General features: G+C 41.4%; 1 protein-coding gene across 1 annotated transcript in view; it reads left to right on the top strand.

Annotated features, from left to right (window-relative positions):
• The window catches only part of FRYL (FRY like transcription coactivator), a 3917685-nt gene that overhangs the window by 3414187 nt on the left and 477306 nt on the right, over window positions 1–26192 (top strand). The window contains exon 53 of the mRNA XM_044055727.1: window positions 17694–17867. Within this exon, the coding sequence (XP_043911662.1) occupies window positions 17694–17867 (174 nt within the window). The remainder of the gene's footprint in view (window positions 1–17693; window positions 17868–26192) is intronic.

Raw genomic sequence — 26192 nt, 5'->3', positions numbered from 1 at the left:
TCCCAGCCCCTGATACCCGCTACCTTCGAGTCGCAGGCCTCTAACGACACCCATGTGGAGTCTGGCATGCCGCAAGATACTCAAGGTATTGGACCGATGGATGTATCTCCCTCGGATGGGTCCGGAGCCGCTGAGCAGGCACCGGCTTCTGAGGGTGTATTCAGACCTCAACATTTTTATATCAAACCAACGAAAGCTGCAAAACCAAAGGCAAAGACACCTTAAAACACTAAAAAAATTGATGCCTGAGCCACGTGCACAGACCTCTATGCCTAAAAAACAGATAATCAAAATGGCTGAAGACCTTATTACCTTGATCAGGGGTACCCATCCCCCTACAGATAGGCCTAGACAAGGCACTGACTATGAATCTTCAGATCAGGTTTCTATTTCTTCTGATTCCTCTTCTGATCAGGAATTATCTTTACCTCCCTATTAGGATTCTGATGCTGAGGAGTCTATTCCATCTGCATCTCCTCCTGAGGATTATTCATTTGGAGAAACCTTGCATACTTTGAGGGAGCATTTTCGCTGGGAGAGTCAAGACTTCTCAGAATCAAAAAAGAGGCTCAGGGATTTCCTCCTTCTCCCTCAGCACAAGCCATTAGCCATTCCCCCTGTGTTAGACATTGTGGATGTTGTTTTTTCGGAGTCAAGCTTGACCCCTGACTCCTTATCTCCGGCTCCCAGAAAGCCTGACAGGTATTACAGGGTCCCAGATTCTCATAGATTTTTATTTAGAAACCCTGCTGCTGATCCTGAAACTATTTCACAGGGTCCAAAGGGAGTTAAGGCCTCAACAGTAAAAAACCCTACCCCCTCTGACAGAGATTCAAGGGCGCTGGACAGATGGGGAAAAAAGGTTTGTACATTTGCAACCTTGGCATTTAGGGCCTTAAACTGTCAATTTCATATGCTTAAGTACCAGCAACATGTTATGGGATTGCTGAAACAGAAAATGATGATGATTTCAGAATGTGCAGAAAATAAGGAATTGCAGGAATTATTGCATGCAGCTGAACAAGTTGGAAAGCATACTTTGCAATGTGGTTTTGATCCTTTAGAGGCCTCCTGCAGGGCCGCAGTTACTGGATCTGTGATTAGGAGGCATGCCTGGTTAAAGGAACAGAATTTGCCTGATCATGTTAAAGCTAAATTGCTAGATGCACCTTTACAGCATGATTCTCTGTTTGGTATTAAGGCAGAAGAGGTTTTAAAGAAAATGGAAGACAAAGCTAAGTCTATGCGAACTGTTAAATATTTCTAACAAGTGCAGCCACCTAGATTTAGTAGACACTGGCCTACAAAAAGTTGGTCCTTTCCTGTGTCAGACAGAGCTCAAAGGGGCAAATCCAGACGCCCTAAGGGTTCCAGGTACCAGGCTCAAGACTCATACAGGTCAAAGCAATGGGGCACATCCACCTCCAAATCTGGAGGAGATAAAGCGCAAACCTACAGAAAGCAATCCCAATGACTTCCCTCTGCCTACACCAAGCACTTATCTTTTGACAGCACCCATAGGGGGAAATTAGCACTTTTTGTTCAAAATTGGCAATTAATAACCCAGGACAAGTGGGTACTGAACATCGTATCACAGGGATACAGATTCCATTTCCACACACTGCCAAAGACAAATTGTTGGCCAGACCTGCCAAAAAAACAATGGGCAGAGGCACAGAAACAGGTTATGTCCCTCATGGATATGGGGGCCATTCAGACAGTACCAGAACAGGAAAAAGGACAAGGTTTTTACTCTAGACTGTTCTTGGTACCCAGAAAGGACAAGGCCTGGCGGCCAATACTGGATTTATCGATTTTGAACACATACCTGGACATTCCAAAATTCAAAATGCTCACTTTGCAACAGCGTCTGCCCATGCTGGGCAAGAATGCTTGGCTGGTGACTTTAGACTTAAAAGAGGCATACCTGCATGTCCCAATAAGACAGTCGTGCAGAAGATACCTCAGATTCAAGGCTGGCTTAATGCATTACCAATTCTCTGCACTCCCCTTTGGCTTATCTACTGCGCCCAGGGTCTTTACAAAGTGCCTGGCACCAGTAATTGCATTTTGCAGCCAAAGAAGTATTCAAATATATCCTTATTTGGATGACTGTCTCATTCAAGCAGAGAACAAAGACACTCTTCTACGACACCTGGCATTTGTGAAAAGGCTTCTAGCATGCCTAGGGTACACAATAAACGAAAAGAAATCACAACTGGTACCCTTTCAAAAGATAACATTCCTGGGTGCAAGCTTGCATACAACTGCCCAGATGGCTTACCTCATACCAGACAAACAAAGGCAACTGACTACTTACATCAAACTGATGGCAACAAAAACCCAGTCTTCTGCAAGACAAATTCTGCAGGCTCTGGGCTTCATGGCATCCTGCATCCTACTAATTCCATATGCAAGAGTGCATATGAGGAAACTTCAATGGTACCTAAAAAGTTTATGGAGTCAACATTCACACAGTCTGGAAACAATGATTCCTCTCCTCCCCTGCCTGCAACAGGAGTTTCTATGGTGGGCAAAGGCCTGTCACCAAAACATGGGACGGCCCTTCACTCTACCCCCTGCCAGCGAAACCTTAACAGACGCATCAGATTATGCCTGGGGGCGGGGGGGCCCACATGGCAGGAAGATGTATTCAGGGCATATGGGCACCAAATCAAATGCATCTACATATCAACCAGAAAGAGATGCTAGCTGTTCAGAATGCCCTAACAGCCTTCAAGGACTTACTTCATCCAGGACAACTAATGATAAAGACAGACAACACCCCAGTCATGTGGTATATAAACAAGCAAGGGGGCACACACTCATACCCCCTTTGCAGATTAGCCATGGCACTGTGGGACACAGCTTTGACCTACCAAATAAATCTTCAAGCTCAATTCCTGCCAGGAAAACAGAACACTTTGGCAGACGATTTAAGCAGAAACATTACGGATCCTCACGAGTGGAAATTAAATCCACAAGTATTCAGCATAACAGAGAAATGGGGGAGCCCAGACATAGATCTATTTGCCTCTCCTCAAAATTATCAATTGAAAAGATTCTGCACAAGGACGTATCACAGACAAGCATGGAAAGTGGATGCCCTATCCTTCAGTTGGAAAAAAAACTGTCAGTTTACACCTTCCCTCCTCTGCCTCTTCTACCCAAGGTCCTCCTAAAAGTCAGGCAAGAGAAGCCAAAGATGATATTAATTGCCCCGGACTGGCCCCGCCAATACTGGTACCCAATCCTAAGGAACTTGTCTCAATACCCAGCTTGGACCTTGCCTCAAAGACCACAACTACTGTCCCAGCAAAACAATCAGATCCTGCACAATCAACTTCAGACTCTGAACCTGGCAGCATGGCTAATCATGTAATCATACGAACGACACCTCTCAGTAAAGCTGTGATGGATGTAATTTTGGAAGCCAGAAGGCCTAGTACTAGAAAATCTTATGCTGACAAATGGAAGAGATTCTGTGCTTGGAATCAAGCACAAGGAACTGATACAGCAGAACCACATATTCCTCAGATATTACAATACTTAACTGAGATGCTTGACAAAGGCCTATCTTTCTCATCAATCAAAATCCATGCCTCTGCCATTTCGGCTTATTACAATACAGAGCCACCAATTTTTTCTCATCCTTTACTAAGGCAGTATCTTAGAGGAGCCAAAAACCTAAGGCCTCCTAGAAGATCACCATTACCTGCTTGGGACCTCAATTATGTGTTTGAATAGCTCACCCTGCCTCAATTTGAACCAGCTGCTACTCTGATATAAAGTTCTTATCATGGAGGACAGCTCTCCTACTAGCAATTACTTCAGCAAGAAGAGTTTCAGAGCTACAGGCCCTCATAGCTGTAGAGCCTTTTATCATATTTTACCTAGACAAGGTGTCTCTGAGGACAAATCCTACTTTCATGCCTAAGGTGGTTTCCAGTGTGGCTTTTAACCAAACAATTCATCTGCCAACTTTTTATCCAAATCCGCAGAACAAAGGGGAGATAATTCTACATTCCTTGGATGTACACAGACAGCTAAGATTCAACTTGAGCATGACAAAAGCTCTAAGAAAAACTGAGCAATTACTAGTGTCATATGCTGCAGGATCAGAAGGAAAGGCTGTCTCAAAGCAACAGTTTCAAAGTGGATAAGCCACTGCATCCATTTCTGCTACTTAAACCATGGTGAACCTGTGCCCAAGGGCATTAGGTCTCATTCCACCAGAGCTGCAGCTACTTCAGCAGCCTTTCTCAGAGGAGTACCAACCAAAGACATTCTAGAGGCTGCTACTTGGAGTTCTGTTCACACCTTTACAAAGCATTACCATTTGCCTCTCTAAGTCCAGGGCAGGCTTTACTACTGCAGTGCTGCAGGACCTTATAGCCGCACCTAATGCTGTTTAGCTCCAGCCTCCCAACCATAGCGTTGGGATTCTACCCAAATGTGTAATGACTGCAACAGAGAAACACGAAGAACATAGTACAGTTGTGTACACTTACCATAAATGTAGATGTTCGAGTGTATTCACTGTTGCAGTCCAGGTTACCCTCCCGCCCATCCCCCTGTCATTCTACAGTTTATCTTTCCTTCTCTATATTCTACAACCTATGTGGTGTATTTGCTTGTAGATGAAGGTAAAGTTTATATTGATGCATGTATATATATAGTGGGGCACTGACATCAGGGGCAAGAAAAACTAAAGAAAATGGCATCGGTTGCATGTGTTTTTCCCCTGATGACCTGACATCATGGAAGACAAGACAGCAACCGACGCAGGACCCAAGACTTTGGAATTTAGGCCGACTGAGGGCAACCTGCCAGCAGATTACCCAAATGTAATGACTGCAACAGTGAATACACTCTAACATCTACATTTATGGTAAGTGTACACAACTGTACTTTTTGTTTGCTTCTCTAATAACTGCCTCCAGAGCTTGCATAGCCTACCACTTGCAGGCTTAAATGCTGTGGTCTCGGAGAAGCAACGTTCTCTTTTTGTGACTTCAGTACTGACTACCTTTTGGCATAATGCCTCTTAGTGCCTTGTCTTCTAACTGATTTTAATGCAGTTCCCTGACTTTCTCTTCAGTAGTTGGATTTATATCACCATGTAGGCATACTTCAGCTATCCATTGTTGCTTAACTTTGTCTTTTAACTGTACAGCTCTGTTTTTCTTGGAGTCACTCTTCACTCCCTTGTGAGCTTGGGAAGTTGATGAGCTAGGTACAACATACAGAAACCTAAAAGTAGATTCAGTGATTACACATTTTCTGTAGTTATTTTGTAAACTGCATAGTAAGTTAGTATGTGATGTAATTTGCACTGCTGAAATTAAACCTTTCTCGGGAGAGCTGAAGCTCTTGCGTAAAACTGAACTTGGAACTGTGGTGTCATGTAGTAGTAGTTTTTTTGTGTAGCAATTCATGGTATGATATCACACATGCCCCTGTTTTTGCAGTTTTTCTGCATTGTAATGCCAGTTTATTTTGTGCCTCTCCATAGTACTTGGAGTAGTACTGATGCAGCTGCCACTTTTGAATTTTTTTTTTTATTTTACTGTACAGATTTTGTGATGCAAGACGTGATTTCTTTGTCTATCTATGCAACTACAATTAAGTGTATTCATTTGTTTGTATATAGTCATTTTTTTTTATAAATAATTTATATATATATATGTCTGCTGTTTGTTCTGTCACTTGGAGATTTATGTCTTCCCAGGACTTCACTGAGAATAGACCCTCCATGGACATTTCTGGATACAAATGTAAAGTAGTTACTTATGTAATGCAGTTCAATATTTTGACCAAGCCAGAGGCCCTCCTAGCACTCTGAGCACACTGCAGTGTCTTGACAAGGTGAGGGGCCATTGAAAGATGCACTCATAAGTGGCTTGCACAACTATAGGCAGTTTGGTGGATTGCCAGTTCAAAACTATAGGCAGTTTGGTGGATTGCCAGTTCAACTATGTTACACTTTTGGAGTGTGGAAAGAAACTTGAGCACCTAGAGAAAACCCCCACAAACACATAGGATATGCAGACTCTTTACAGGAAGCAGTGTCTACAGCTATGCTAGTCTTTTGCTGAACTCAACAGAGTTTAGACTTTGTTACATTTCCTAAGACTGTATTATGTAAATTGAGTGTGCTTGCCATGAGTTATGTTATGGGCAGTGAAGAAGAGTCTTGCATGGCTTGGATGAGAGTCCTATACTATATTATGCTATAGATGTTACAACAAAACTCTTGGATGCCTCAGCTGCTTATGATATGCTTATCAGCCAGCTAACTAACTACATTATTGTCGACTTAAGATCTTTAAAGAGATCTCCCATCTGCTTTTTCCCTAATTTCAGAGACATTTTTCCTGTGAGAAAAGACTGTTTAAAAAGGACAGTTTCTCAATGTGGTGGGCAAAGCTATTCCAGTAAAAGGGAGAGCACTTCTATCTCATAAACCTGAGAGAAGGAAAAGATGAGGAGAAATCCTTCACACAACCACAATCCTTTCCCCTTTCTCAGTACCCCTAGGAGGCACTTTTCAGTTTTATCTGTCCTCATGGCAACAGATGACCACAGACAATAGGTTAGAGTAATGTAGTTTTTGTCAGAAACCTGAAATGTGACTTATTCCATAAACACCACTGCATCAAATAGACCATGATGTTCAACCAATGGGATCAGTAACTTAAAAAGGGCATTATGATGAAAAGCCTCCGGTTAAGCAGGTCAAGGCTTCTCTTCCAGGTTTTTCTTGGTTACCAGTGATAGCAAAGCATTGAGACCATTTCTCTGTCTTTCAGGATATTGACTGTAAACATCTGCTTCCATTTCGGGAAGAAGGTTCTGATATGATAACACTGGGTAAGAAAGAAATACCTGTTCACATGTAATTGTACGACATCTCATAGAAAGAGCCTTATATTTCAGATACAGTTGATATAAAAAGTTTACCTCCCCCCCCCCCATTAAAATGCCAGGTGTTTGTGATATAAAAAATGAGACCACAGTAAATCATTTTAAAACTTTTCCCACCTTTGAAAAACAAATCTGTTGGGGGGGGGGGGAATAAAAAACGTACAATAAGCTGGTTGCATAAGTGTGCACACACTTAAACTAATACTTTGTTGTGTGTGCACACCCTAAAACTAATACTTTGTTGAAAACACCTTTCGATTTAATTACAGCCTTCAGTCTTCTTGGGTACACACCTGCCTTCGATTAAAGAGACTCTGACTCTGATTAACCCCAAATAAAGTTCAGCTGTCCTAGTAGGATTTTCCTGACATGTACTCAGTTGCCTGCTACAGCAAAAGCTATGGTTCACAGAGAGCTTACAAAGCATCAAAGGGATCCCATTGTTGAAAGGTATCAGTCAGGAGAAGGGTAAAAAAAAATTCCACAGCACTGGATATACCATGGAACACAGTGAAGACGGTCATCAAAAAGTGGAGAAAATATGGGATAACAGTGATGTTGAAAAGAACTGGATGTCCCTCAAAAATTGATGAAAAGGCAAGATGAAAAGTGGTCAGGGAGGCTGCCAAGAGACCTACAGCAACACTGAAGGAGCTGCAGGAATTTCTGGCAAGTACTGGTTGTGTACTATATGTGACAACAGTCTCCCGTGTTCTCCATATGTCTGGGCTGTGGCGTAGGGTTGCAAGACGGAAGCCTTTTCTTACACAGAAAAACATCCAGGCCCAGCAAAAATGTGCAAAACCATACATCATCTCCGAAAAGCATGTGGAAAAATGTGTTATGGTCTGATGTGACCAAGGTTGAACTTTTTGGCCGCAATTCCAAAAGGTACGTTTGGCGCAAAAACAACACTTCACATCACCAAAAGAACACCATCCCCTCAGTGAAGGATGGTGGTGGCAGTATCATGCTTTGGGGTTGCTTTTCTTCAGCTGGAACTGGGGCTTTAGTCAAGGTGGAGAGAATTATGAACAGTTCCAAATACCAGTCATCTTTGGCCCAATACCTTTAGGCGTCTGCTAGAAAGCTGAAGATGAAGAGGAATTTCACCTTTCAACACAACAGTGACCCCAACATACATCCAGATCAACAAAAGAATGGCTTTACCAGAAGGAAATTAAAGTTTTGGAATGGCCCAACCAGAGCCCAGACCTAAATCCAATAGAAAATCTGTGGAGTGACCTGAATAGGGCTGTGCACAAGAGATGCCCTCGCAATCTTGACAGATTTGGAGCACTTTTGCAAGGAAAAGTGGACAAATATTGCTAAGTCAAGATGTGGCATGCTGATAGACTCCTACCCAAGAAGACTGAATGCTGTAATTAAATCAAAAGATGCTTCAACAAAGTATTAGTTTAAAGGAGTGCACACTTATGCAACCATGTTACTGTACGTTTTTTACTTTTTATATTTTTTTCCCTTAACAGATTTGTTTTTCAATTGAATTGTAGAGGTTATATGTCACATTAAAGGTTGGAAAAGTTTTGACATGGTTTATTGTGGTCTCATTTTTTTCATATCACAAAAACGTGGCATTTTAACAGGGGGTGTGTAAACTTTCTATATCCACGGTAGCTCTACATTACTTTCAGTTTTCATTTTGTTGTTTGGGTTATCCACAGCACCCAGAGTGTTGACCACATGTATAGCAACAGTGTTTACACATCTCACCAACAAATCATATGTGGGGCATTTTTCCCTGGAAGCCCACTGAGATTGGGCTGCAAACTCAATTTGACAACTTTGTCAACAAACTGTAAATAATCACCTTGCTGTGGCAAAAAAGAGAACAGTTACTGCAGCATAGAAGTCTGACAGGTTATTTTTTCATGTAGTGTTTGAAGTAATGTTAAATTACAGCAAATTGTCCTCAACTCTTTACATTTTTTATTTACATTCATGTTTTCTAAAGAAGAGAAGCTGCCTAATTCAGTTCAGAGTTTTTTCAGCACAAGCCATTACAGTAAGGTATTTCATAAAGGTCATGTATTATGTGTTGTCTTGTGTTCGCCCTTTCCACATGAGAGGTTGTACACGAGGAAGACATGGCTTCATGATCTCTTTACTAGATAAGCTTGAGTTGGAATAGTAATTGAAATTAAAATGCATCTGTTTTCCCAAGACTTAGACTATTGTGTATTAAAACCCAAACTGGAAAACAAAAGGTAAATATTCACATTATTTTAGTAGTATTTGTTTGCGTGCGTATATTTACGTGGTTTGTGAAGAGAATTTAGTGCAAAATTATTTTCTGAGTTGAAAAGTATTTTAATTAACGTCTTTCTGTTGGTGTTTTTTATCGTGCAATGTTTTACTAGCATTTTTAAACTCTGGGTTGTACTTTTTTAAACATTCTGAAGAATTCTCCATTAAAAAGAGAAGAAAGCTTTTAAATGAGTGATTATATGTTTTTTTTAATGTTATTGGGTTGAGTGACCCTTATTTTAATTAGTTTTGGTAAGATAATTTTTTCTATGAATTGGAGTGATCTTGAAGTGATATTATATAAGTAAGGAGGTGTAAAGTTTGGGGGGGCAATCACCTTTTAACATTTTCATGTTTACATGAATTTGAATTTTTCCTCAAGTACTGTTTAAAGCATAGATGCACTGAAAAACAAATTTCATGCAGAACTATATAAACTATTGTATTTAAATCTCATACTCTTCAAGATAAAATAGTAGGTCCCTTTGGAAAGTGGCTTGAAGGTGAGATGTTGACTGTGGAGGCATTTTTCATCCTCCAGAAATAAGAATAGTCCAGATATTATGGAGTCAAAATTAAGTTGTCCCCAGGACTAGAGTTAGTATTAGGATTAGAGATGATTCTATATGCTTCTGTTTTAGCAGGGAATGGCTTCCCTCTTTTCTTTGGGGGGATCCCCACCATCATCAAATACATTTTTGTTGGTGCGGGGTGCTTTGCTATTGTCTTAGTTGAAGTCATACCTGGACCTTTTTGCTTTCTGTCTTGGTTGTTGGGCATCAACAATGTATTTTGGGTTCCCTCATTTAATCCCTTAATTAGGTAAACTTGGCTTTTGTTGGCTGCTGTTGATTAGTTGCACTGTTTTCCTTTGTGTTCTTTGGTCACTGTAATCGCAGTTGGCATCACCTAGCTGCCTTTAGTAATCCAGCCATTGGTGTTTCTGTTAAACTTCACTCATGTTTTTTCATTGGATATCTCAAATCCATTAAAACACATTTTTCATGTCCTGCTTCCTGTTGGGCTTTAATGGAAGGTGACTGGAGTTCTAAATCATCAAATGACCTAGCCTCATGACATTCTTGTGAAAGTCTTTCAGTATGGAGTGACTGCTTGTTTACTGCCAATTTTTTCAGGAGACACCAACTGTGTCTGCTTCAGTTTTTTTGTTTTGCTGCTATTGCATTAGAATCTATTTGCTTCTCTTGTCATCATTTGGAAGAGCAAAAGTTTTACGAGCCTAAATCCATGCAAGACCTCTGAGTGGTAGTGAATATCTTCCCAGTCTACATGAAGATTATTTTTCCTCTTTGAAGATATCGAGCAAGTCTGGCAAATACCCTGTGCAGATAAGAAGCCCTTCTTCCCCTAAGTCACTGTTTCTTATCCAGCACAACTTTTTCATACTTCTCTCTGTAAACAGAACTGGTAATGTGGAAAGATTTTTAATCCACATTCTTCCCTTTTAGACCATTTGACATTGAAATTGTGGATTTCTGAGATCATGTACAGATACTGAAATGTCAGAACTGATGATTTTGTCATCCTTCAGTGATGGCCATGAATTCCTCACAGGCTTAAACTCCTACTTTCCCATACCCTATGCTGCTTACTCCTCCATATCTTGTTACTGCCATTTTGGCAGTGATGTCTCCTAACAGTTCAGGTGCTAAGAGAGTGAGTTTTCAGTATCTAATGGGACAGCTATGTACATTTGCTCATTTTCTTTTGGAAATATACTGCATGAGGAACGTATGCTTCTGTCATGCTTTACTGCTCCTTTGTTTCCTTTTCTACCTATCTGATCTCTTTGCCCCCTTCCTACCGTTTCACATGTTGGGTCTTTGGCCCTGCTTCCTTTGATATCTGTTATCATTTGTTGGTAATTTTCACTTGTTAGGTGGTAGTTTGGTGTTGAGATTATAAATATTCATGGAGAAAGAAGGAAACCAGGTTTGAAAAAGTTTGTGGATGCAAGGTAACTCCCCACAAGATCCACATGAATTGTGTTTAATATACCTAGGAGTCTCACATTTTGCTAGCAACTGTGGTATTTGTTTAAAAAAAAAAATTCTCATACCTTGGTGGAATGTAAAAATAAACTTATTGTTAAGGACATACTTCTGTCTTACTCATGGGAGCTGCTGAGGCACTGACACAAGACGAAAGGAGGAAAGAAAGGCAGAGGATTAGTCTGTTTTAGAGAAGCCTACCTCTTCTAAGCACCTTGAGTTTCTACCCCATGTCCTAGGCAAGAAATTCCCAGTGTCTCCATTCCAGCCAAGCCTTTATCTCCTCACTTACAGCACCATAGAGGACTTTATGCTGAGACAGACTATAGGTAGCTGTTCCTCTGCTGATTTCTTCGATACACCCATCTATAGCATTAGTGTGATATCTCGGATCTCTTTGTTGGCCTACTCAGGTTGACTGAGAGCACATGTCAGTCTTTCCCAAGGCCCAATTTTGATGCAGTATTTCAGCAGAGATGTTACCCTGACTTCTCATATTGTCATTTCTCCACTGGGCTTGGTGTCCGAACCTGTGGCATTGGAATTGACATTGGCTGGTATGCCAGGCACCTCTCTGTAGTTTAACCTCACTTCTCACACATCAACTGCTTCACTGCCACTGACATCTACTTTGAACACTTTGACGTTGCATGTCACTGGGTCCACAGCAGTTGGTTGTGAGCCTTTGGCATTACTGGTTTCAGTGCCATTCTGTGTCTGAGCATTTGGTTTTTGACTGCTCAGAACAGAAGATCCTTGGCTTGTCCTTGGCTCAAAGCTTTGACGTCAGTACTTGGGTCAGGTTTGTCATTGTCAGAACAGACCTCCATTTCGCCAGCACTGATGGTTTTGGTCCCAGCATCTTGGCGGAGTCCAAAGCACAGAAGTGAGTTACATCTAGCTTCTTCATGCCCATTGTATAAGCTGTACCGATTCTGCCTAGAGATACCACATAAGTTGGACACTTAAGCCTACCATCATCCAGGGTGATTCAGGACCAGAGGATGATTATTATTATTCTTTTGAGATCTGGAGATCACTCTTCCTAAGGAACATGGACAAAGACTTCCTCCTAGTCCTCTGAGGAAGAGAGAGTGTAAGAGGAAGCACATAGACTCCACCTTGGAGTTTCACAATCTGGTTATAAATTTGGACAACGGAAAGATTCCTCCAAATCCCCTATGGAGAACAGGCCCTTCAGTGAAATATTGGAAATAATGAGGCAGAGAGGAACATGGCCAGTGGACTCCACCTCCCCTGAGGAACAGATCTTTCAGAAGGCATATAAATCCTCTCCTCCACCAGTGTAGTTGGTTCCTCTCCAGACATTGTGGTAAATAAGGTTTTGAGTAAAGTTTGGAGGAAGCTGGACAAAGTTGAGCCCATTTAGAGGAAGCCATTGTCCTTCATACCGCAAAGACAAGGCCATATTGGAACAAAGTATCTCTTGTTGACTCCATAGTGGTAGGTGCTGCCACTAAGAAATATGTCCCAGAAGATGCTCAAGCTATCCACCCCCCCCCCCCAATAAAAACTCCAAGATGATGGCTAGGTTATGGAAGCAAGTCTGTGTGTCTAGCATGTTTTCTGTCAGAACATTGAACTGTATGGCACACGTGGTTCAGTTTCAGAAGGAGATTGCAGAGAATGTATCAGAAAATCTACGCTTGCACCTGAAAAACTTCTGTGACCATGCATCTTATACGTAATGCAGTGGATGGTGCAACTAGGGCCACAGGTTCAGACATGAATGCACCTTACGAATTACCTGGACCATTTCATTTCATTTTATTTTATTCTCTGTGATGTCAATGCAATAGTAACTTTGTGTGGGGGTGGGGTATGGCAATAGATTTTTATGAATGCACCACAGAGTTTGAGAGTCCTATTGTTTTAAAGCCTATGGACACGCCCCTACACTGTCCATACAGTGACATCACCAAGGGATACAGCAGAATTCTGTGGGTCCATCCTTAGTAAAAACCTCTTTTTTTTTTTTTTTTTAATTAATAAACTGCTACATAATATAGGTGTGATAGCATAGAAAGTGCATTTCAGCACTTAAGCTTCAAAGTGCTGTGATGTGTATATAAATTATGACAAAACACTTAAGTAGCACAATGCCAAGAGACCCATCTTATGTTAAATATCTTAAACAGCATCACCACCTAAATTAGAAATTATAAAACATTCTGGGTTAGCTTCACCAAGATGTCATTACTTGTGCCACTTTTTTTTCTTTTATGGGGGGGGGGGGTCCTGCCACCTGTTTTTTTTTTTGGGGGGGGTCTTTTTCCCCTTTCTTACTTCCAGGTAGCATAACCTGGGCATTAAGTCTTGGCCAAAAACTGATGTCTTTATTGCTGACATTTTGCCACTTTTATTTACTAAAAAGGGGTTAGCTGCTGTTTGTGTTAGATCAGATCCTGTATTGCAGTTTGTGGAGCGTACTGTTGAGGTATCTTTGTCCAGAGGGCCAGCAGTGTACTTTGTGGTCCATTTCTTATACTTGCATGGATTACTGTGATCTGGATGTTTATCATGATCCTGAAGGGTATTTGGCAAGGTTATTCTGATGGCCATCTTGATTGCATAGCTACTTAAGATTAATTCAGATTAATAAGGACCTACTGTCTACTGACTGAGATTGTCTTTATGAAGCTGGATTGCTTTGTAGGTAGCTGCAGTAACTAGCTCTTCACCTTCTCAGCCTGTAGGTCTACCTTTCTCCATGGAGCCTAGAAGTGAAAGAATATTTTTTGATCAACAGTATTTTTAACATTAAAATTCATTTTAAAAATGTGCAACCCAAGTAACCGTGTGATTTAAGCTTTAATGTATATAATTTAAGGCAGGGTACTGTGCTTAAAATAAATTGGTACTGTAGCATCTTGGTATCTCATAGTAAGACAGCTTGATAAGCCTCAGACTTATTTTCAAGTTAAAATATTAAACTTAATTTGCATCTGCTCAATAAATTAAATACTTTAGATTCATGTTTTTTTGAAGATATTTAGAAAATATCTCTGAGATCTCATTGGCCTTTCAGCATTGTAATAGAAAATGAAGATAATCCTTTAAATGATGTCAAGTCCACTGTTTTGTGGTGTAACACTTAGCTAAGCTGGTTAGAGCCTGGATCATTTTCATTGTAAATGAATAGGCTCTTGGAAGCGGTATTTGGTAAATAGTATTCCTGGAGATTGCTGAGCAGAGGTAACCCCTAATGTTTTTCTGCACGTGTTGAGATGGGAACTCTGTGACTGATAGTACCGACATCAGTAATTATTCTTGTTAGTTTCAACTCTGGCTTGCTGGGAAAATTATATTGTTATAAGAAAATAAAATACAGGCAGAAGAAAAAATATAAGGAAAAGTGCATGTCAAATGAACTGCCGTTAACTGTGTGTGAGCAGGGACTTGCACATTGCCTCTGGCAAAAGTTGTTCCCCACGTTTGTATTAGAAGTACAATTTCTGTGTTTCTTGCAGTATTTTAAAATGTTTGTATGTTGGTTGCTTCATTATTAAACTGTTCTATTGCAGTTTTTTATTATTTATCCTTTGTCAACTAGGGAAGTCCCACTAGGCTAGTGATCTGTTTTCAGGGTAGATCTGAGGTAGTATTTTTTAAAAGTTTATAGCTCTTAAAAGTTTTTTAGTTTAAAACAGACTTGTAGTCTTAAGTTGTCTTGTTCACAGTTCATTGAAGATGGGTGTTGTGTAAGGTATGAACAAACTTGAACAAGGTTTCCCATTGTGCATCCTGTTTATTGCTCCCCGCCACCATCCGCGTGTTCCTTTGATAGTGAACTAGTAATTTTTTCCCAGGCTATTTAATAGCATATTGCTACATGGTACCTTTTCTTCCTGTTATCAGTTTTGTTTATTGTAGCTATCCATATATCATTTTTGTCCAAGATGGCATCAGTAGCCTGCCTACAACAACCTCTGCTGATCATTCTGTTATTTTCTGCTTCTGTATTTTTAGTATAGAATGATGTCCTGTATGTTTACCACACTTTAACTGCTTTGCCCTGATCTGACTGCATATTTTTCTGATTGCTGTTGTCTGCACTCAAAGTTTTATTTGCTACATTTTGGTGGTCTTTGCTTCAGTGGACTGTGAAACAAAAAGCCTCAGCCAAGTTGCATTAATGGAGGAGAATGAATGGAGAGCTCAGTGCCTTCTGCTTCTTTTCCTCACATGCTTGGTTTTGGATGTTGTGCCATCTGGTTAGTTTGTGCTGTGGACCTCCCTTTTGGTTGTATGCGGTCGTTTCTTGAATGGTAGCTATGATTATAAATTTATAGCCTGCTCTGGGATTTTATTTGGATGCCTTGTTGTGATCTTGAACCATTCTCAAGCTTATACTGGACATCTAGGGGTGTGCATGTTATTTATTTTTTTTTTCAATTGATGATCCCTTTTGTCTGTGTACAAGTTTCTTTTTATTCTTGTGTTTTTATAAATTACAATACAGAGTGTGGATCTTCAGCAAATTAGTTACTGGGCTTGTTTTATGTTTGTGTGCCCAATTTGGATTTTAACCGGTTACTTATAGTACTGTGCATGTTGATGCTTATTTTGTTTAATTTATTTTGGTGCTATTGTTTTTTTTTTCACTTTTATTCAGACTGCAATATGCTTTAAGTAATACAGCACATTAGTTATATTTTGACATACTTTTCATTGTATGTTAACCTTATTGTACCTCAGTTGTACATATGTACTTGGGCATAAGCACTTGGATAAAACTGAAACTGAAGTGGCTAAAAAAAAAGTAATTACAGTGGGTTGAAAATACAATTACAGTGGGTGTCTGATTTCTTGTAATGATTTCTGAAGAGCAGGGCTAGAGATAGTCTACACAGAAACTGTTAGCCAAGTCTTTACCTAGTGAGTTCACTCTCTGCTGAATGGATATTAAAATAATTAATTGGACTTGGATGTTGCTGAAGATCTGGCATTGTATTTGGTGTCTGTGTTAAAAAAAATATGTGCCCTTCACTGTTTTTTTGTGTCTTCTATTCAGGACCTGCAGTGTAACTTAAAAGCCCACCATTCAGACCCTCTTGGCTGTGAGTTTACCCCCAGATCAATGAGATATTGTTTTCACCAGTCCTTGGCTTTCCCTTGGCTGGGGCCATTTGGATTGGGGAAGGTACACTTTTTGCTAAAATACTAGATGTCTTATTCCAGGTTCTTGGTCATTCTGTCTTCAGGTGATCATCTGGAGTGTGTGACCAGTGTAATCCCTGAAAACTGATCCATTGAGTCAGCTAGTTATGGACTGAGGTCTCTACTTCTAGGGTTGACTGCTGCATCCACATGGGACAGCAAACATTGGTTGTTGTTGAGGAGAGTTCATAAGGTGTTCCCATGCCATGGCCTACGTCTCTGGAGACTCTTGTTGTTCAGTGTAGGTAAGCACCACATCAGTTACATAGTATTGCCATTTGGGCTTTCCTTAGTGTAAAAATGCTCTTCAGAATACTTGCTTATGTTGAGAGTTTCTCATCTCATCGGTAACTCAATACTTTTGCTCTTTTGATACTGCAATCCCCCTCACCCACTTTTACACTCAAGCCTTTAGATTTTTTTCACATTTTAGTATGTACCTCTTGTCAACATTTTAGCTCTTGATCTCTTTCTTCTGTTGTGTTCCCACTCTTCTATAACTAAGCACCCTAATTACTTCCTCTGCTAAAATCTCACCCTTTTTTTTTTTCGTTTCCTTCTTTGACAAGTAGCACTTGTCATATTCACTTAGATGCCCAGTCTGTTTTGATTCTGTAATCACTATATTTCAAATATTGTTTGCTCTCACAAAGGGTCTGCTGGAATTTCTCTGTATGTTTTTGGAACTTTTCTCTCAAGACCTCCACCGAAAAGGGGTCCTGCATGATCCTGTCAGAACTTCCCAGTAACCAAATGCAAATAAAGAAATGTGGCCTTAACTAATGTAAAGTTTACTGTTTAAGGTGCGACATGACCATAATTAAATGAAATTTAGATGGAGGGATTGAAGTTTGGCTGTTGGTCCTAATGTTTTTTATGCCGTTAAATTGATTATGTACAGAATAGTGGAAAGATTCATGTGTTGTCATTTCTGTTACCAAGCTCAACTGTATGAAAAAAAAAATCTGTCTCTGATGGTATAAGTTAACTTGTTTACCTTGTCTTTCTTAGCAGATTGAAGGAATGCATTGCACAATCATGAGTGGGTAGCATTTGGGCTGAATTAATAACTTTTTTCTTTTGGATTGGGCCATATTGAACAACTATATAGATACATTTCCAACAAAATGGCTTCTTTGTTTTTGTTTCTGTATATCCACTTAGCCATTTAGTTCAAGCCTGTATGCTAAAGGTAGAGTGAATGACTGTAGTGCCTTGTAAAACTGATTTTTTTTGTCAGGTTGATGCTGTTGTAACTCTAGCAAATGTTTTCTTCTACTCAGGTTTGTTTTCTTCTTTCCATAGATTAACAGTGACTCTTTCGCTGATGATGCAGTTCCAAATCATGAGGATTTGCTTGTGCAGTCCCAGGACTCCTGTAGCAGTACAGGACTAACAGAGGAGGCATCAGCATCCCGCCCTGAGAACCAAAGTTTAGAGCATTCTCCTCCAAATAGTGTTAACAGTCAGCTGCCTGAGGTGGGGAAAAATGCGGGCTGGTGCATGGCTGATTTGGGCTCTTTCTAGCACTGTTACATTTACACACCTAGCTTTTTGTAAAACAGTATTATTAGCATTTGCACTGATTGCTTAATTTTGTTTCAGTATTTTTAACCTTCAAGTGGTTTTCTAAATGTGATAAATGTGTTTAAATTATTTAAAGTGTGTTTAATGGACTTAGGTATAACCACAGGTTAAAAATATTCTTTCATATAATTAGTGTGCAGCTGTTGTCACAAAATGTCAGTAGAAAAAGTTATGCTGTGTCTGTGGGTTGTGGGAAGCTGGTGATTTTGCTTTTTTCAAGTAATTCCCCTCTTAGTTTTCTTTGCTTCATTTCCTAGTTTTGTGATTGGGCCATAATTGGGATTTATGCCTCAGGTCAGCTGTGTTAGCAGCTGTTACATTTAAGATCTTATAAAAATGGTCACCAAACTTGTACTATTATTCTGAGTTAATGAAAAACGTCCCATGGAGCATACACGTTGCAAGTTAATGGGCGATCAGAAGTCTGTAAGTATTGTACATTACACTGTTTTTTTCTTTATTGCAAAGCTCTCAGAAATACAAAGAACTGTAAAATTCCAAATCTGTATATGTCAAATAAGCACTTCTTTGTTTTCATTGCCTAGCTATGGAACTTGATAGTTTAGAAAATGCTTCTTATAAGATACTTTCTGTGTCTGAAATTGCCAGATAATGCAAAATTATAGACCATATGCAAATATCAGATCTGATGTTGATTTTCATTCTGTCCTCAACCAATGAGTTCAGATCAGACTCAGCCGTTGCTAAAGCTCTTGGCAACCAAAATCTCTTGAGCTTCTCCCTTACCCACAGTACACCAACCCCGGTTACCTCAGATCTCGTTTACTGCTTCCAGCAAAAGACGTGGTCATCCAGCTGTCTCGAGCTTTGTTTAAGATAAGTATGAAAACTTATAGTTTCTCTCATATTTCTTACTAATTTCCCTTTCTGATAAATCCCTTGCCCATCGCCTTACTATTTACATATGTATTTTCTTCTTTCTTATTTCTTGTACTTTCGCCATACACTTTAGATACTATCATTACTACCTCCTCATTCCTCTGTAGTAGTAGCTCTTAATACCATTGTTGATGGCCTTTTTCCTTGCACTTTAGTTAAGAAAAAAAAAGTTTTCCTCTCTGACTATTGTGTTAGAACAATTTATCCTCCTTTTTCTGAAAATGGTGGATAAGCCAGCTGACTTTAAAACATATATAAAGTGTGGGCATAAAATACCTATTTCTGATGCCCACACTTTATGCATTTATTATTTGGCTCCTCTCCACTTACAAGATACCTGCTTCATATGTCACGGATTCAATCCCCATGCTTTAGTGGAGCATAAAAATAAACTTATCTTAAAAGGTCTTCATTCCTCCTTTGAAGAAGCTATTTTGGAGGGTTCTGCCAAGGCTAGACAAAAGAAATCCTGTTCCATGAAGCTTTCTTCCTCCTCTTCAGCTTCAGAGTCTTCTAGGAAGAGGTTTTTCAATGATCCAGTCTCAACCCCAGATCCAAAAAAGTCCAAGTTGCAAGACCTGACCACGCCTTTGGATCTGGCAACGTCTAAATCACGTGATCTTGGATTCGAAGACTTCTGTGTCAGATCCCAGGAAGTCAAAGTGCTTGGATCTAATTTTGCTGGATCTGACTAACAAAATTGGACAGTTTACCTTCACCTTACAACCTCTGCCCAGAGCAAGGTACCCCCCTACTTTGGATCCTGCCCTAGACAGAGTACCTTTGCACTTCTTGGAGCACCCAAAAATCCCCCTCCATCTATTCAACTCGATCTTCTAGGAGCCTGACAGAAGAAGATGCAGAGAGAGTGGTGAGGAAGATTATTCTGGTGTAGGGTCAGATTGGTATCCTTTTGGCTCCTACTCCCCTGGTTCAGGACATCGAACGTCTGCAACTCCCCCTTTACAGGTTCCTCCTCTGACTCCTTTGGCTGTTTCAGAGCTTTCAGATCTGAGCCGTCTGGTCCCATCTTTCTCTGATCCGAGGGTAACCCCATCCTCTGATCTGAGGGTTTCCCTGAGAGCTCCATTCTAGTTGGATCTGAGGAGCTCTCATAGCCATAGTCTGCCTGATCCAAGGGGCTACATTCAACTCTGAGGTTTTTGGAGCCTCTGCACTGGGCAGCTCATCTCTGGCTTCTACTTTGGAGGTTTTGCCCTCGGGGTGGGGGGATTACAGTTCAGATGCTTGTCTTCTCAGACCTGACGTCCTTCCCTCCTCCAAGCTGCTCTGCCTTTGAAGCTGCAAAGCGGGTGTTTTCTGCTTCAACAGATCAGATGGAGCCATCCCTCTCAGATCATAAATATTCTACCATCATGACTCAGCACTCAGAACTTCACCATCTCCTTCTACAGGAGCAGCCAGTGCCAATTCCTGTTCTGATACCTCCCTGGAACATTCCACTGAGGAAGTCCCTAAGAAGAGAATGTGCAAAAGGAAGCACATTATTCCCCAGAGGAGTCAATCACTGAAGACACAGATTTTGATGAGGGCAAAGGGTCCCCACTGTCACCTCCTGAAGATGTCTCCTTTGGAGACATCCTGGAAGTCATTAAACAGAGCAGTGACTGGACGCACAGTAACCTAACATCTGAGGAATGGGTTCTCCTGAAGGCTTTTGGTACTGGACCCTGTTCCTTCTGGGTGAATTTACTTGCTGATGAGCTCATCAGCTTGATCTCCTGGTGGTCATGGAAGGATCCAGATGCCGTAGAAAGCATTACTTGGAGACTGGAAGGGGTAATGCACCACTCGCAGGCATGCAGTTCTGGAGTTAAGGGGTCCCTGTTGATGCCATGGTCATTGTGGAGGCCACCAAGAAGGAACTAGCTGAAGAAAGTTCCACTGTCCATCCCCCCCAAACAGGGAGTGTCGGGCAGTGGACTTGTTTGGGAAGTGTGTATCCAACTTATTCACTTTTGCACTGAGGTCTCTCAACTACTTGGCACATTTTACAAGACTACAGAAAAATTTGATTAAGGAGTTATCAAATACCCTCTTGGTTGCTGTTTCTGTGGAAGTTCAGGCTTCTGTAATTTCCCAACTGACTACCATTCAGTCCATATCCAGCTCACCCATGAGGCTGATCTCAAGCATATCAGAAGGAACCTCGAGCAGTGGGTTCAGGCATTTCCCTAAGGAGACCTGCCTGGATGTGCTTTTGTGAGTTTGCAGAGCTCTTCAATTCCTCTTTCATCAATTCCCCCTTTGACTGAACATCCTTATTTGGCCCCTAGGTAAAGGATACTATCCAGGTGTGAGAAGGATGGAACGACCCTGTCTGCTGTTGGTGTGTGTTTTTTGACCCCTCAATGAACCTTTTCTAGGAATCCGTGAAGTGTTTGGAAAATGTGGTTCAAAAAGTCTCAGGGTCCTTTCCAGGACACATAGGGAGGAGTTTCCCTTAGAGGCAAAGGAGGAAACTCTAATGGATGTCTGTGGCCCGCAGAACCAGGGTTCCAGAGAATTGTTCTTTGACAAACCATACCAGCACTCCTGAAAAGAGGCCTGATTGCCCACCTCTGGAGGTAGTCGGGTGGGGGGGGGGGTAATTATCCTTGCACCAGAGAGCCTGGCTAGATATAACAAAGGGTAACTTGGGTGCAGAGGATTATTTCCAGAGGATATAAGATACCCTTTACCCTTCCACCTTCAATCTCAGCTCAGGAAAAGTCCTGGTGCTCCACCCAGCCAGAGGGAACAAGCAGTAATTCAAATACATAAACAGCTAGAAAAAGAGAATCATGCAAGAGGTCCCGCCAGACCAGATAGAATCCAGAACTTACTCAAGGTTCTTGTAGTGCCGAAGAAAACAGAGGACTGGAGACCAATTCTGGATCTCCCCAAACTAAACAAGACAGTTCAAAGAACCAAGTTTCAGATGGTCACAATTCAGTCCATTCTCCCTTTTTTGGGCAAGGACCACTAAATGTGCTCTATAGACCTTCAGGATGCATACTATCTATAATCATGAACAGATGATCCAGAAGGTATTTATGCTTCCAGCTAGGAGGCAGTCATTACCAATTCAGAGTACTGCCCTTCGGACTCACCACAGCCCCCAGGGTGTTTACCAAGTACATGACAGTAGTAGCAGCTCATCTCAGACTGCAGGGATTCAGTGTGTTTCCATACTTAGTCTTATATCTGCTCCGACCAGGCATCAAGTCATATTGGCAAAGGGCCAGGTTTTCCAGACTTGCTTGCTTCTGGGGATAACCATAAACTACGAGAAATCTCATCTACAACCTACACAGAACCTAGAGTTTATAGGAGCAATTCTCAATATGAAAACTACCATTGCATCACTCCCACTATCGATAGTTCAATAATAAGGTCACAAGTACAAAAGATAATCTGCAGCTCCATGATTTCTGCCCATATGGTCCTTCAAGTCCTGGGATCAATGGAGGCAGCAATAACATTTGTGCCACTAGCCAGATTTTACATGAGAATTCTTCAGTGGATGCTAGCCACACAATGGCCAATTCTTTATCATAGGTTCATAGTCGTTTGCTAGGCTACTGACCACAAGGGCCTTTTTAAGACTAGCCATGCATCCCGAATCTCTGACAAGTTCTGACACCCTTGATAAGTGTAAGCGTGGGCCTGGGAGGTGAATCATTTACAGGTTACTTATTTGCATTATAGACATAGGTGCCAAACCAGGGATGAATTTCCAGTTTCCCATCCAATTGTCCAAGTTGCACTTGAATTGGGTTAGGGAGGAACTCTGCTTCAAATGGGAGGGGGGATCCTGTTCCATAGACTGGGTAGGCTCGGGGATACATACCGCTCTCTCCAGCAGGTCCTATTTATGTCATAAGCAAGGTTTAAGTCTTTAAAATGGGTAATTCTGGTACTGTTTGTTTTGTGGATATGCGGGAGGTCCATCAGAGTGGGATCTGACAATGTCCTGTATGCCAGGCATCTATCTCCCATCAAAAGCCTGTAGGAGACAGAATACAGGGATAGGGCCTTGAGGTGGTCAGCATAAGACATATTACTTGTGTCCTGTATTCTTTTAGTGAGGAACCTCTGTTGGATATACCTGGTTAGGTACATACCAAAGGGGGCACTGTACTCAGTGATAGGTCTGATGAATGCCGAATACAGTGGAACAATGACTTCCTTGGACTTAGGTGCCATACCTTTGTTTATAAGTTGCGCAACATGGAATGATTTCCACACCACTGTAGACACATGATGATCATAGGTTGGTACTAGGCTATCGGCCCTAGGGCCTATGCAAGCCTAGCCATAACAATTCCCTGGATATTTCTTCCCACAATATTTACTTCTCTGGGCCCCTGTCTAGCAGGGCGACTGACATGATCCCCGGGGTGAATTTCTTATCTCCAATCCAATCATTAAGGCCAGATTACTATCTGTGTGTCCCCAAGTCCTTGACTACTAGGTCAACTCTAAGAGGTGTGCTGTCAATATGATAGTTACCAGGGATGGATGACTTCCCAAAGGTTACTATTATGCATTTTTGGTGGTATTTAGTTTTAGTCCATGGCTCTGACACCAGTTGTTTGTCTGTGTCAGCCCCTCTTGGAGAACATTTATGTTAGTATGAGATTCAGTGACCGCTCCTAATTTGCAATCATCTGGAAATTTAGTCAGCCGGAGACCACTGACATTGGCCTTGACTTCTGAGAAGTAAATGGTAAAAAGGACCAGTCCAAGGACTGATCCCTGAGGGATTCCACTTGTGAATGGCCTCTTTGTAGAGGGGGAATCCCCAATTCTAACTTCCTGGGTCCTGTCTGTGAGCCAGTTGGCTATCCACTGGGTGACATACGAGTGTGTGCCTAACCTCTTGAGTTTGTCAACAATGCCCGAGTGGGGTATTGCATCAAATGCCTTGGCCAGGTCAAGGTAGGCAGTGTGAACGATTTTGCCCTCGTCCATTGCTTTGTTGACCTTCTCAAAGAAGTCCAGCAGGTTGAGTAGGCATAATATGCACTTGAGAAAACCAAACTGGGTTGGTGCCAGTGTCTGGAGGTTTACTATATCTCTGTTGATCATCTTCATGATAAATATTTCCATGGCTTTGCATATAAGACTAGTGAGACTTATGGGTGTGTAGTTTCCAGGGTCTGTAGATGGCCCAACTTTATGCAGAGGGATAACTGTTGCCTTTCTCCATTCTTGAGGCACAAAGCCTGTTTGAGGCTACAGTTAAATAGTAATTCCAGGGCCCCTGATAGGTCATGTTTCATGCTATTTAGAAGGTGTCCTGGGATATTATCTGTGCCCATTGATGCACTGTTCTTGGTCTTAGAGAGACAATTAAGGACCTGTTCCCTAGTGATAGTAGGGGGAGTTATATTTGATGATATTTCCTGATGGAAGATTGAGGGGGAGAGAGGAATAAAGTTGGAGCTGAATTTATCAGCCAGGAGGTTTGCTACATCTTCTGGCTCAGTATAGGTGGCTCCATTTACAGTGAACTCTGCACACAATTGTGTATTGTCTTTGAGGTTGCAGACATAGCTAAGGAATGCTTTGTGGTTGTCCTTGGCCTGGGAGGCCAAACTTACCTCAAATTTAGCTTTGGCAGACTTTATTTGCATCAGTCTATGTTTTACCAGATCAGATCCACTTAGAAATGCAAGAGAGACCTGGAATGGTGGATTCATTCAAATCAAGTTCTTCTAGGCTGTCCATTATTCCCTCCCCCATCCCAAGGCCATAGTGACCATGGATGATTCCCAGTTAGGATGGAGGGGCATTATCTTAGGAAGATGGGCCAGGGCACCTGGTCCCCTGAGGAGGCCAAATTGCATATAAATGTCCTAGAAATGAGAGCAGTGCTGTTAGCATTGTAGGCATTCCAGAATACTCTCCCCTTAGAGACCATTCCAATACAAATGGACAACATGTCAGTCGTCTGGTACATCAAAAAACAAGGAGGAACCAAATCCTACCCATTGTGTCAAGAAGCTCTCAGGGTGTGGCACTAGGTGATCTCTTCCAACTGCTTTCTCTTAGCAACGAACATTCTGGGGAATTCCAGTGTGGTAGCAGAAAAATTTAGCAGGTGCATTTTTCTACCCCATGAATGGTCCCTCAACAAGAAAATTGCAGACAAGATCTTCTGTCGGTGGGGCCAGCCATCCTGTGATCTTTTTGCTTCCCCCTGAACAAGAGCAGCAGCTACTTTGCTCTAATGCCCCCCAGAGGCATAATCTCTGGAGGATGCTCTACTTCACGATTGCCCCCCCCCCCCAGTCTCCTGTATGTGTATCTTCCATTCCTTTAATTCCCAAATTCCTTCAGAAAGCTTCCAGGTTGAAGAGCAAAGTCATCCTCATTGCTCCATATTGGCCTCGACAAATTTGGTTGCCCTTTATTTGGCCTCACCTGATTCAACCTTCTTGGTTTCTGAATCCAGCTTCTGACCTTCTGTCTCACCCAACATACATGATACACCCAGATTTGGCAAACCTCAGGCTTACTGCCTAGCTTCTTGAGTTCTTTTGATAGCCAGACAACCAGTGCACTCTTCCCATGTGTGTCATATTTTGGTGTCTTCCCATAAACCTTCCACCAGGAAACTATACTCCAGCAACTGGAAAATATTTGTTTTTTGGGCTCAAAACATAACATTGAACCTTTTACAGCTCTTATATATATATGTTGGATTTTTTAATCACACCTCTTTAATGAAGGATCTAGTTCTTCTACAGTTAGATTCCAGTTAGCAGCAATATCAAGTTTCCATGTTGGGATAGGTGGCTCAACAGTAGCATCTCATAAGTTAACCAAAGCATTTTTAAGAGGCATGCTACTCTTAAGGCCTCCCTTTAAAGATTTTACTCATCCTTGGACCTAAATTTAGTGCTGCAGTACCTTACTCAACCCCCATTTGAGCCCGCAGCTACCTGTGACCTTAAATTTCTTTCATGGAAGACAATTTTCTTAGTAGCCATTACTTCAGCCAGAAGAATTTCCAAGTTCCAAGCATTATCCTCAAAACTCCCATACTTTATTTTTCATAGGAACAGGGTGACTTTACGTACCAGTGCATAATTCCTTCCAAAGGTGGTGTCAGAATCCAGTAATAATCAGTCTATTAATTTAGGATCATAGGAAGTTACTAGGCTATTAGCCCTGAGGCCCTTACAAGCATAGCCAAGAATTTAGCCCATGTTCTGACAAGTCAGCAGTCCAGCAGGGACACAGGTGGGATCCCAGGGGTGTATTTTCTGTTCCCCATCCAGTTATCCAGGTTGCGCTTAAAAAGGG

The sequence above is a fragment of the Protopterus annectens genome, chromosome 14.part0 (genome assembly GCF_019279795.1).
Source record: "Protopterus annectens isolate FY-2018-M chromosome 14.part0, PAN1.0, whole genome shotgun sequence".
In the NCBI taxonomy this organism is placed as follows: domain Eukaryota; kingdom Metazoa; phylum Chordata; order Ceratodontiformes; family Protopteridae; genus Protopterus; species Protopterus annectens.
The sequence above is the reverse complement of the archived record's forward strand: the minus strand, read 5'-3'. Positions and strand labels throughout refer to the sequence as shown.